Here is a 14,640-nt window from a genome sequence, read left to right as displayed (position 1 = left end):
GAAAACTTGGTGCGTCGATTCTATATTAGTGGGATAAGTTAGCCATAAACATTTTTATTCGTATTTCATGCACTCATTTTTACTAAGCAATTTTATAATTCCAACCTGAAAACAAGATGCTAATGAAAGTGTTACTTCGTTATTCTGTATGATTGTTCGTTCATTTCTCTTGCATACATGTTGATCCCACTATATTGTACGAGGCAAGTGTTAATTAAAGTTTGAGCAGCGTTGAGCCTTCAAGGAACGTTATGCACCAGTTATATAATACAAGCTATTCTACTATTCGACGCTTATTAAAGTGTATTTTGTCTTCATTTATAAACAAACTTCATTTTACAGCGTCAAAGCAGACTTTATCCGTCAACTGTACGTTGAATGTTTTCTCAAATAGTTTTGTTACATTACTGTGAATATTTAAACATTTGTGCAACATTTAAAATAATGACTAGCTGTTGCTCGCGACTTAGTTCTCTTAAAACTAAAAAATAATAAAAGGTGTAGCCTATGTTAATCACAGACAAATTAATTACCTTTCTAACGGTGAAAGAATTTTTGAAATCGGCTTAGTTGTTTTTGAGTTATTACAATACATACAAAAATACAAATCTTTCCTCTTCATAACAATGTACAGATAACGTTAAGTAACTATTACTCAGTACAAACAATACGTACGAGATGACCATCTCAAGAATTCGTAAATAGATTGCAACAAGTACAACTTCTTAAATATTTAGTGCGTAATAATTTCGAAGTACACAGTTAATTATTTTTAGTATTGTAGGACAAGTAACGAAAATAACTCGAACTTAAACGATCAAGGTAAGTTCTAAAACTTACATTGTTAATTTTACTAAAAACTTTAACACAAATTGTATCGTTTTATCCCTTAATTCAATAGTGTCCAGTGTCACGAACAATTAATTTAAAAAAATCTACTACACTACATAGTTAAGAGAAAAATACGTACGTAACGTACGTACGTAAAAACAAGTTAGTGACATGTTACATTATTTTCTACAAAAACTCCGTCGAATTAAGGGTTAAGTAGCTTAATTTGATAATAAGGAATGTTATATCCATACTAATATAATATAATAAAACTTAAACACACACTACTTCGTGGCGTAGGATTTCAGTAATCAGAGCACATTTTTGAATAATTCTTTCTCAAATAAAAGGTCCTACACTAACGTCACGCTTTAGGCTATACATTTCCACACTGTTGAACTTAGAGGGTAAATAAAATGAAAAAAAAACCTAACGTTTTCATTTGTGTAAATTTCATGCAGATGAAGCCGCACGGGAACAGTTAGTATTTAATGTTTCTTTTGGTAGAGCACAAGACGTATTTTTATCAATCAATCAATGACAGAGTAAGCTATACCAAAGCTTCCTCGATTGGGATTTCGCGTGAAAATCGCAACGGAAAAGAGGTTGCTGTAGGTCTGGTTGTTGTAACGAATTAATTGCATTGTAAGATAAATGTTCTATAGTAAAATAAATTGAAAAAGTGAAGTAACAATATTCGTCTTCAGAAATCCGTCTTCTTATTTCTTATAAGAAAATGTTTTATTAAAAAGTGACCACCTAAAGGCGTGATTTCGAAGATTTTTCTAATGTGCTAAAAATGTTACAATCGTATTTGTTAGTTTTTTCATACGTTGAAGTTTTGTGAGACAGGAGTTAGTCTAAGTGTTGTTGTAACTGGGGGTTTTGTGTTTATGTAGGTCACTGCTGCACTAGTCTAATCACTTCTATATACATAAAAGCAACCTGTATACATCTTTAGTGAAATATTTTACACTAACCATGTATTATTGTCTCTCATTTTAATGGAAAGAACAGAAATAACAACATATTTCTGAACACCTGTTTTGGCAATAGAAATCCACGGTTACGCAAATTTTTGTCAATACTTGTTTAAAGCAAACTCAAACCGTTACAAGAAACATAGTCGATTACAATAAAGAGTTGGATACCATTTTAATACATTTATATTTAATTATAAAGTCAAGTTAGTTAAAAAATATCGCCATTAAACATTACGAGTGTAGATCTAAATACTATCAAAGAAGATTTTTTAATTCAAAACGGTGAGTTCTGTATTCAGCCTAACCTAAAAACTACGTCGAACACGTCGCTATAAGCGTATTTAATGAGTATAAATGTTGGCCACACTGCCACACCCCGCCGGGATTTGTGAGCCTGTAAATACCTCGCTCTGATTTACAAATAGCCCTTTTAAAGTTAATATAAATTGATGGGGTAATGTTGAACAAATTTTTGGTTGCTTTACTCAATTATTTGGCGTGATATACGAATTTTGAAACGATAATTTGTACAAAAATGCTAATGCAAATTATTCTTTTATTGTTAATACAAATTTAAACAATCCCTTTAGTTTAGATTACTTTTATATTAACATTAAGAGGATCTATTAGTGTCAATTCGGGAGTTTATGTGGCAGGTAAATTCCCATTGTCGAATTAAATAAGTAAACTATGGTAAAACAGATATTTTTAACACCGTACGCGATGAAAAAGATCATGTTTGAATTTGAAGACAAGCGAACAAATTAAAATGATGAGCTCTTAAAGACCTTTCATTACTCTTATTGAAGTCTACATTAGAAATACTATATCCTTTAAAAAAATATAACATTTTTATGTTTAAAACAACGACTCCTAAGACCCGTTATGAACGTTGAAAATAGGTGAAAGGATTCAGTGAAAAGGCTATAGTAAGGTGTGACTTGAGTGCTTTCTGCAAATGTACGATAGAAATGCTGAAGTGATCTTAAAAGACTTGAGTGTAGACATATTGAAGGTGCTAAAGTAAACGCTAATCTCATTGAGTCCTAAGTAAATGTTGTCTTTAAACGAAACGCGCAATACAAAATTTTATTTTTCGGTTTTGAAAAGAAGTTATACTTCGAATTATTAAACAGTTGTTTGGTAATAATTTCAAGAAATAGTTATCGTAATCTGTAGAAAAGATACTTTTTTCACTGCATCTTATTTAAAAAATTGTTTACCCAGGTATTTTGGGTTTTCTAAAAATTCCTGTCACAGAGATGAAACTAGTCTCAGTTATTTATAAAACAAATGAATTCTGGACAAAAACAAGACACAATCGGAGTGCATTAACGAAGTTTAGATAGGAAGTTTTTAATTTAAAGTTGAGTTTAGACTTTAGGATTTGATAACGACAGAATGGTTTCAAGTGTCAATGGGAATAAACGATTTGATTCTACAAAATAACAATAGCGTTGTGTTCAGCGATTCGATAAAATTGATAGAAATCTAATTCAGACTGGTTAAGCGAAAACTTTCAAATAAATTGATACTTTAATAGATTACCAGCAGTGGATAGTCGGCGGGTAAATTATAACATTCTCCGAGAGATAAATGATTAAGTTGGATTCTATTAAAGTTCACTTTTTAACGTTTTCAATTGTTTATTTAAAACTTTAGGTCTGCTAAATTAATAAACAGTAAATTAATATCTATGTAGGTAAAATATTATTTGAATATCGTTAAGTGAAATTTCACACCCATCTCTTTTAGTTTTATCAAAGGTTGCCAGTTCTAAAATGTGCATAAACAGTAAAACACGGCAATCCAGTGCGCGGAAATTGCGAATCTTGTAATATTAGTTCATCGCCGGGCGCCGCCGTCTGGGTTGTACTTCGCCTGATGAATACAGATTACCTCCTCCCTATTCACCTATACTTCATAGTGTTTTATACCAGTTTATTGTTATTGTTTGTATTGAGATTTGGTTTGTATAAAACACCAGCTTCTGCGCGTGACTTCGTCCGCGTGGGATTAATAAAAAAACAAAAGTTAGAATCCTATATGTATTATCTCAGACTATATTCTGTAGCTACAAACATCCAAACTACTTAACAACTTATATATGCTACTTAAATAACTTTTGCTACTTAAATAAACTTGCATAATTTTAAAATACTTTTCTATATTTTATTTTAAATATTAAGTACCTAATCATAACTGTGGTCAGAGGATAATAAACTTTCCGATAATATTTTTCGAGTTGTATTATGTTTGTTTTTATAATATTGGTTTCGAAGAGACGTGCTTTTACTACCAATGTTATCTTGCTCGCTGAATACAGATCAGATAGGGCTGCCAACTTTGTAAACTTTGACTTAAACTAGAAGGAAATTACCAGTTTGAATTACCTTGTAGATCCTTGACTTCTTGGCGCTTGATGAAAAGAGAATGAAAAAAGCTGACATGCAGTGAATTGTTTTATTAACAAACAACATAGCTCGAATGTGATAGTTTAAAGATAAAGTGGCAGCCCTAAGATCAGAGCCACACGTACGGAACTTCGTATTCTATATCCTAGAGAGAACTTCACTTGTTTACTGATATCTTCAAGATAACACATACTATCAAGTGTAAATAGACTCGCAGTCAATACTTATATTAAAATGAGGTACATATGTACATTATTTAAGTTCATTGACATTTTTACGTGTATAAATTATTAAGAGGTGCGTCGGCGGCTCAGTGGTTTGAACACTTGACTTGTAATCTACAGGTCTCGGGTTCGAATCCCACCGTGTACCAATGTGATTTTCGATTTTTCGAATTTTCATATGTACATATTTTACCCGACGTTCTTACGGCGAAGGCAAACATCGTGATGCAACCTGCACATATCGGCGAAGAAATTCAAAGATATGTGTAAAGTCAACCAACCCGCACTTGGCCAGCGTGGTTGACTATGGCCTAGTCATCCCTTATAGGGGCTCAGAGCCCCTCAGTGGGGAGGTATAGTGAGCTGGTGATGATGAAATTATTAAACTTTAATTACCTATCATAACTTATTGTAATTAATTTCTGTTTTCTTTTTGCGTCATTACTTACTTTTATCCGAAAAAGCATTTATTCTTGGTTAATGGTAACTCAAGTAGTGGATTCCATATAATAAAGCACTAAGTGTCACCTTAAACGACTCCGAGGAGTATAATTAGTAACATGATTATGTAGTTTGAGAATTTTCATGGTATATCTTTTCATATGACTAGGGTCGAACGAACATCATACGACAGTCTTCTAGTTCACTTGGTGGAAGAACAAATTCAATTAAGTGTCGTATTACGGTGAGCGATCGATGGGGGAAATCTCATGGGTCAGTTCGTGTGTACCTGCTTATTTGTATATTTAACTATGTTACCTTATACACTCGAGAGCATTAAATAAAATGTAGTGACTTATAAATATCTATACTAATATTATAAAGAGGAAAGATTTTGTATTTTTGTATGTATTAAAAAAACTCCGTAGGGATAATTTTTTATAAGTAAAGCGATTTATTATATCAACTAATACACTCAATAGCAGTTAATCTGGGTAACTTAAAAAACCTAATTGAGCCAGTATTGTTAGTTATTATTAGGTTTTTTAAGTTACCCAGATTAACTGCTATCGAGTGTATTAGTTGATATAATAAATCGCTTTATAAAGCAGCATCTTGATACTAAAAATATGCTTATTGTTTTAAATTACTGTGCCACTGGAAATTGAAATTCGATATATGTAATATAATAAAAATAAAACGGTATTGAATAAAGTTTAAACGGATTATGTCCGCGATTGTACCTAAAATGTTGGATCTCATTTAACTTCTGATCCTCGATTTCACTTTGAAAGTATCTCAAAAGGTGTTATTTTGTATACAAGAAAATAAAACGGTATTAACATTTGAGATGATTTTCCTTGAAACGTCAAAGTTTTATTAAGTTGAATCAAGTTTGTAATAACCGATGTTGAAGACGTTGCTCAGAAAGGGCGGGATGAGTAACGATATTTATTTCTTTGATTAACGAGAGATTCTCACTACGAACTTTTAATTATATATTTTGTTTCTTTTTGATCTTGCGTCTTTTCATATCTATAAAGTTTTATATTAGGCATCTCCTTGGTTTGTATGTGAAAATTAACTGAGATTTTACAAATATTTAAAATACTAGCTGTTCCCCTGTGACTTTATCCGCAAAAAATTGTAAAAAAAAATATTTTATTGTTTACATGTGTCAAATTATCAATAGCAAATGTCAAAATGACATGACATGACAAACCTTAGCAATCTTTCTATCTTTATGTTGGCAGCGACTTATGGTCTCTTTCCCACATTAGGGTTTTTATCCAAAATATTTACCCCCTAAGTTTAATGGCGTAAAATATATAGCCTAAAGCGTTACGTTAATGTAGGGATTTCTATTAAAAAAATAACTATTCAAAAATATACTGTAATTGCTGACATCTTAGGCAACAAAGAAGTGTGTGTTTACGCTTTATTATAATAGTATAGATTAATCAGTCGGTAAGCATTTATAATATCCATTACTTTTCGCATTATATTGTTGTTAAATAATAAAATAATAAAATGAAGTTTTAATATCATTTACTATGACATCTTTACAAAATAATTTGTTGAATTTTGCCACATTTCGATGTTAATATACACTTAACTGTTAAAATATAACCCAATTCATTATCATACCGCGTGCCATTAAATCCGTTAACTTGTCCGCAGCCATCTTGTACCGTAATCGCTTCAAATCGCCAGCTTTAAGGCAATAAGAGCAAATCATAATTTTTTCCGTAAATACGGAGAACAGGCTCAGTTCGTTGACCTCTGATGTCGCGAAGACCGTCCGTTTCTGGTTACCGTTATGTCAGTTTTGCGTTTACTTTCGACTAGACATTCGAAAGAATTTTGTACGTATTGTTATTTTACGTCGATTTCAATAACGGATAAGTTACGGTCCGATGGTTTGGTGCACGATTCTATTTTGTACTTTTGAAAGCGGCTGTACGGAATGTGATACAAATTATTATTTGTTGGTTTTAATACTTTTTAAAAATTGAATTGTTCTGTTCAATAAATGCCTAAAATCTAATTGCTTCAAATACGTTTTACAAACATTATAAACCATAGAAAATTATCTGATAGTATTCTTAGTTACCAAAAAAGTACGTCACCTGACATAATTTGCTAGATAAGCTGCAACAAGCAACGTTTTTCGTGTAAGAATCTCGTAACTGTTCGGATTATCTCCAGTCGGTGCGGTCACGAAGGCATGCTGTATCGACACATCTCAAAACATTGTAAAGCATAGCATTCGATATCTAGATTTATTCATTTGTTTTTTTACCGTTTAATACCATCGTGAATCAAATCCTTTACAAGACAAGAGGGAGGTGGATTTTGGGATAGAGGTTAGTTGGAATAATAATAATTTAATTAGATAATATTTTAAACAAAACAAAAACAAAGTTTTTAATGTGCTTCGAGTTTTAAAAATGAATATATATCCTTTTTTGATTGCGTTCGGAAGAAAAACAATACATTTACTCGGAGCTTTACAGATTGTACCCTTGCGTGTTCCACCATAGTTTTATTGCAATAGTTTCGTGAGGTGCGAAATAGCTTCGTGTGTACCCAGCTTTATGTAGTGATGTTTTATCTCAGACACGCGACGTTAGTCGTAAGAGTTTTATACGTGATTTTCAATGTAACAATTTGTTTCATTGTTGCATAATACAATTTCAGTTTTTACACGCAAGAATTTTAATATCAAGAATTGTTATCAACTTTTGGTTTTCGCAGTTTCTAATTTGTATTCGAAGTTAGAATGTTTGCGTATATCCTAAAGTAGGCTTTAAAGACCTGAACTTAAACATCTAACAAAGACACTCGGTATGGAATGAAATCTTAAGTTAAGTTCACTATATTACCAGTTCTATTACATTTAGAACTAAGTTAATCCGTGCGGCTACATCCATAGGATATTATAAACGCTTTATTTCATTGTTTGTATATGTCAAATTCTGAATTGCAAATTACCATAATGACCTTGCTTCTTTAATGTTGGCAGCTTATAGTTTATGGTCCCTTTCCCACATAAAGGTTTTCTCCAATTTATTTACCCCCTAAGTTAAACAGCGTGAAAACATGAAGACTAAAATGTGTAGTAAGTGTAGGACTTTTTATTAAACAATTATTAAAAAATATGCTGTGATTGCTGACGTCCTAAGTAATGCGTGTTTACGCTTTATTATATTAGTATAGGCATTAGAATACGCTAGTAATAAAAAGTGTAAAGTTAAATTAAATTAAAACCATAAAATTTACATTTAAATTTTATGGAGGTGACTTAATTATTTATTTTGGATAATTTCTCCGTTTCTAAACGAGTCATTTTCATTAGGCTCGGGGTGCTATAAAACCGGCCAACCTTCAACTTTATTGTAAATGTTTGCCGCATCCCTAGAGATATAAAACTGAAGAATTGTCTTTCAAACAACTCTCTTTTATGTGACTTATTAAAATTTTAATTTGAATAAGTCGCTTTATGACTCGGGAATATTCATAAGGTTGAAAATTAGGCCTTAAAAGATAGAAACATTTTATGGCTCTAACAAAAACATTTTGTTACAATTTTCATGTTTAGGAACCCTAGTTATTATTTCTATATAACATAGTTATTCTAAATTGTGTTTTGTGGAAGCAGGTCAGAAAACAGTTCTTAGTAATATACATGTTTCTAAGATATTTACAATAAAATTAGTGAATATGATGACATCATGGTGACATGCATACCAAAAACAAGGTAACTTTCGAAAGGATATCTAAGAAACTAAAACAGTAGTATTTATGTATATTTTAGTATCTATATTTCAACGCGTAGTCTTAATCTTACTAATATTATAAATGCGAAAGTTTTGATGGTTGGATGAATGTTTGTTAGAGTTTGTTGCCTAAACGGCTGAACGGATTTCAATGAAATTTGGGATAGATGTAGAGGATAGTCTGGATTAACACGGAGGGTACTTACTTTTCTTTTCTTTTATTCCATGCGGGCGCAAGCTAGTGCTTCAATAAATCCCTTGTTAAATAATTAATAGTTTCATTGGACGACACAATTCCAGATCGAACCGAATAGAGGACACAATTGATACGTTATCTATACTATTATAATAAAGCGTAAACACACACTTCTTTGTTGCCTAAGAGGTCAGCAATTACAGCATGTTTTTGAATAATTCACTTTTTAATAAAAAGGCCTACACTTACGTGACGCTTTAGGTTATATATTTTCACACTATTAAACTTAGTGGGTAAATAAATTGGATAAAAATACTAATGTGGGAAAGAGACCATAAGTTGCTGCCAACATCAAGGAAACAAGATTGCCATGGATAGTCAACATTTTATGTCATTTTGATATTTACAATTGATAATATGACAAATGTAAATGATGAAATAAAGTTTTTATAATTCCCTGCGTATGAAGTCGCATGGGAATAGCTAGTAATAAATAATGCAGTATTAAATGTTTAGGCGGCAATGTTAAGTGTTGCGGTACGTTTCATTACAGGGATTATTATCTAACAATACCGTTTAATAACGATAATGATAATTTTAAATACAAACTTGTGGCTTATTAGGCAATAACGATTCTACAACATGCAATGTTAATCGCATTTATTTAAACTAGTTACGTAACAATTATGAACTAGTAATTGTCGTCTGCGACTTTGTCCGAACGTTTTCTTCTAGACTATTACAGACTATCTTAATCGATACCAAATTTTATAGAGATCCGTTCAGCTATTTAGGAGATATAGTCTAACAAACAAACAAAATTGCACATTTATAACATTAGAATGATGCTACCGATTCTACAAATTTCAATATACTATAATATTTGTGATATAAAATAGTTTAGACTGTCTTCCAAAACAAATAGTCTTTATAAGGGTGGTTTTCTACTTTAGATTAATTCAGGTTAAAACATTATGTTTCTCATCTTTTATCCTGTCTGAAAAGTTTATATTACTTTCATAGATCAATGTGTACTAGCAGTGTAAACCTACTGTTACTAAATCCAAGGTAACGTCTTATTGTAGAAAGTTTATCTGAATGTAGCTATAAAAATATCCGAGGAACAAGGAAAACCCTCGATGAATTATTTGCGAGCTCTTCTGCGAAGTTGTAAAAGTTATTTGCAAACTTTGACTTTCTTTGATTGGCTGAATTTATTTCCCAGTTGGAGGAAAATTATTTCAAAATTTATATTTACCGAAAATAATAACCAATCGTGTAATAAAGGTTTTAATGCATTTTATTTGATGAAAAATCAAGCATTTTGCCAATTTTATAGCGTTATCTGCTTAAAAACCTAGGTATTTTTTTACTGGTTTTACGATAGTGAAAACCTACGGTTAATACGTCGGTGTAAGCCTTGTCATTATAGTAACGGCATTATGTAAATGTGCGATAATGTAGACCGTCTTACTTCCCAGCACTCCGTTAACGGTCAACCGTTTAAATCTCTTGATCACTTTATAATATGCTTGATTTACCTTACAGGAATTAAAAACAGCACTGTAACGGCACGGGAAAATTACGTCAAACGATCTTTTTAAAGGATGGCATACGCGGATTTGCCATGTGATTTTAGATTTTCAAATTTCATATGTAAATAATCTACCCGACATTCTTAAGGTGAAGCAAAACATCGTGATTCAACCTGCACATATCAGAGAATATATTCAAAGAACGGTCTTTGACTACCGAGTCAACCTACCCGCAGTGGGTCAGCGTTATCTATGACCTAGTCACCGTAACTTAGGGTAGGCTCCGAGACTCTCGGTGGGGATGTAGAGTGAGCTGGTGATGTGATGATACACGGATTTATCGGCATCTGCAACCGTTCGTCGTTAAGCAATTAAACCCCACTGGGACCGTAGTTGTTCTTAAATTCCCTATACGTCGCGACAATTATTCAATTAAAATTAACATTTTAAATACAAAGATGTTACAATAATTTCGCAAACGTGCCTAATTACACAAGGAAACATTCTACAAGTACTAAAACTTTACAAGTCCGTAAGACTTAATGTGTACACAGATTGTACATAGTAAAGGGACTTCTTACGTTAATATTTGGATAGTATCAATACAGAGTGGTGACGCAGGTGTGTTCCCTTCACGCGTACGAGATTAAGAAGATTAAGAACCATTTATATATATTACTTGGCTCATACTCTCGTAAGAGCCAATAACATTCAATTCAATGGGATATAATATAAAAATATATGATAGATTTATTTCGAGATTTAATGCAATAAGTGTTACCAAACTCGAATATTTTTTGTAATTTAAAAATGTGTTAACATAAATACCATATAGTTTAATTAGAGTTTGGAAGTTATGTGTTTATGTTTGCATTTCAGATAAATTTAATACATCTTACCAATAATAAATTGCGAGTGTTTAGATGGATGGATGGATGTTTGTTAGAGTTTGTAGCCAAAACGGCTGAACGGTTCCTAATGAAATTGGTATAGATGTAGAGCATAGTCTGGAAGAACACATAGACTTACTTTTGTTTTATTTTTAATTCTACGCGGAGGGAGTCATGAGCGAAAGCTAGTAAAATATATAAAAAATGATTGTTATTAGAATAACATACATTGTAAGGCAATACAAAAATAAATTGACTTGTTAATTTTACACAACATGACCAGATTAAAACGTTTTAACGAAAGCTAAATTGTTTTTGACTGTACATCCGCAATTTTTATTATGCAATCTAGTTTTCATATCATTTAAATCTTTTAAAGGTGTACGAATCAGGAATTAAGATGATTACTATCAAATTGCACTAGAAATGAAATCTTAAATAGAATGTTCATCAACTTATTAAAACTTTCGTGAGACATTATACTATATTATTTATTTATTTATAACACGGCTAAAACTCACGTGGGAACTTTCGGTGTAGGCACCGACCAGTTTCGAACCCGTAGGGGGTCCTTCTTCAGGGTGAGTGGATGGTGGTGATGATGGTTTTGCCACCCGCTTGGGACCCAGTGTTGCTAACTGCGAAACGGAATAACATCGACAGTGTAGAGGACAACCTGGTGGACATTGTCAGCGTATTTTGTGCCCCCGTGAACAATAACACCATCAACTCTTCAGTTTCGAGTTCGTCTCCACCGACGCACAGCGTCCCCCCCGCACCCCCCGCGCCCCCCATCCTGTCGAATCGCGCGTTGCGGGCTAGGGCACGCAGTGACCGTCGCGACGCGATAGCGAATAAAGCCGGCATCCACTCACCCTGAAGAAGGACCCCCTACGGGTTCGAAACTGGTCGGTGCCTACACCGAAAGTTCCTACGTGAGTTTTAGCCGTGTTATAAATAAATAAATAATATAGAATGTTCATCGTTTATCTAATTCAAGTGATGTAATGCATAGAAGCGTATTTCAAAATTTTTTGTCGTTACTTAGCATTATTGTCCAAAACAAGTGTGTAATTCAAACTCTTGAGGCTTTTAACACTAATGGGTTCGATCTATTTGCAACGATAACCAAAGTTGCCATCATTAATCCTTTCGAAATCATGATTTGAATTTAGAATGACATGATAGTTAATTTAATAAGTAAATTTAATTTCTAAGGGCCTGTCCCATCACTGGCTGATAGAGACTCAGATAGCTTAAAAATGACGACACTGTCAGATAAGGTAACAAAATCCGATATTTCCATCACAAATTTTACACGTCTGATTGTTATCAGACAATTTACAATTTGGTGGAATAGGCCCTAAATATTTTAAGATAACCTCAAGTACTGGTAACCATAGGTTTTAATTGCTACAAAATTATTATAATAACATTTTGATCCCTTTTATTCGCTTTCAATTGCAGACAATAATGTCTCTTTACAGGTTTATTGGCACGGTAGAAACCCACTGTTAGTGTGAAGCGAATGCTAATTTAAGTATGTAGCGTCATCCCACATAAATTACCACCGCAAACATCTTGTCAAAACACAACGGAACTCCGTCGTAATGGCTAGAGGTCAAAGAAATGTTTCTTCGCACACTTACCACGAAATATAAGAATATTTCTGAATGCAATTTGTGTCAGGTCGCGACACAATAGATGAAGAATTTTGAAATTTCAATGCATATCTTATTTTTATAGACAATATCTTACGTTTTTGTTTTTTAATTAATAGCAGCTTTTTATTGGCGTTAGTGTGTCATATTCTAAAAGTAATAATGTTGATCTTTAACTTTTTTTTACACAAATAGATTATGTAGTTATATTTTATTAGAATTATAATTGCTGTAGTTAATAATAAAATATTAAACAACATGTTAATAATTTTATTTAGTCTCTCCGGGATATCGTTACTAGTTGTGCTTTGTTTATATAATGACTAGAGCTGAGTAAACAGTATTTTCAAAAATAGTATTTAAATAAAAAGTAGTTGAGAGTTCGAGCGATACCAGATCTTGTGTTGGATACAATGACCGCGGCTCCAGTTTAGATCCACTTTACCGTTCACGCTGGATGCTTTTTATGATTATAATGTAACGCTTTGGCGTCAACTTCATGATTCGTATTAAATAATACCGTTGAACGATTTTTTTATGTTCAAAAGTCACTTGAAACTCAAGGCATGTTAATAATTATTGAACTTTTTTAAAAAATCTTATTAAGACATGAAACGCTACAAGACTATAAAAAAGCTTTTATTATATATTTTTACAAAAGATGGAAAAATTAGACATTTTTTGAGAGTTTTCCTATGGGCTGATCCTATGGCCCACCTATTGATCGAAGCGATGGGATGTTTTTGTTGCATTAAGCTAATCGACTCCACACTAACCCAGCGAAAAGCATCCGTATTATAAAAATATTAATTGATATGTCACAAAGGTTAATGCAATATCACTCTCATATAAATAAAAGACAATATGTCTTCATTTCACTTAAGAGAAAGTATACCAAACCAATCTCGACAATCCTTTATATCACAGGCATGTATTTTTTATATCTGGCCAGTTGTAAACATTTCCTTTTAAAATATTTGTCGTTGCACTTTGACCGTATATGACCGAGACCAGGTCATAATACTGCATTAGTGCAATACACAGTTAAGTTCACCCACTTTCACAAAAGTCCTTTTAGGAATTATCATAATGAAAATGTGTGAGCAAAGTTCCGAAACTGTAATAGGAAAACTTTTCTGTTATTATGTTAAATATGCACCATTTTCAAAATATGCTTAGTTGCTACTTTTTGAATTAAGCATAAAGTTATACAATTAATGTACTACCTGCCGCACTCAGAGTGGTCTTTAGAATTGATTAAATATGAGAAATATCACTAAGGGTATCCTTTAGACACTAGTTGATGATTCGAAGTACAACAGTTGCATGTGTCATATAATGAGTTGTGAATATTTATATCTAGCTTTCGCCCGCGACTCCGTCCACGTGGAATAAGAAAAAACAAAAGCAAGTAGTCTATGTGTTCTTCCAGACTATCCTTTAAATCTATAGCAAATTTCATAGAGTTCCGTTCAGCCATTTAGGCTACAAACCCTAACAAACATCTTTCAATCCATCTAAACTTTCGCATTTAATTTTAGTAAGACTTGGAATGAATACATTAATTAATTTTATTAATTTTCTCAGTTTCAGGTGCCGGGAGTAGTGTATGGGCGCGCAAGATGCTGTGGCTCCTGCTCTCCGCGGCGTTGGTCTGCGCTAACCAAACACAAGAAAGGTAAATAT

At 32.5% G+C, this 14,640-nt stretch overlaps 1 protein-coding gene across 1 annotated transcript in view; it reads left to right on the top strand.

Annotated features, from left to right (window-relative positions):
* The window catches only part of LOC106100028 (serine-rich adhesin for platelets), a 34,498-nt gene that overhangs the window by 15,092 nt on the left and 4,766 nt on the right, over window positions 1-14,640 (top strand). Inside the window, exon 2 of the mRNA XM_013278764.1 lies at window positions 14,542-14,632. Coding sequence (XP_013134218.1) covers window positions 14,542-14,632 — 91 coding nt within the window. The remainder of the gene's footprint in view (window positions 1-14,541; window positions 14,633-14,640) is intronic.

Source organism: Papilio polytes, unplaced genomic scaffold, assembly GCF_000836215.1.
Source record: "Papilio polytes unplaced genomic scaffold, Ppol_1.0 DF824080.1, whole genome shotgun sequence".
NCBI lineage: Eukaryota > Metazoa > Arthropoda > Insecta > Lepidoptera > Papilionidae > Papilio > Papilio polytes.
Note: the sequence above shows the minus strand (reverse complement) of the source record. Positions and strands in the feature narration are given on the sequence as shown.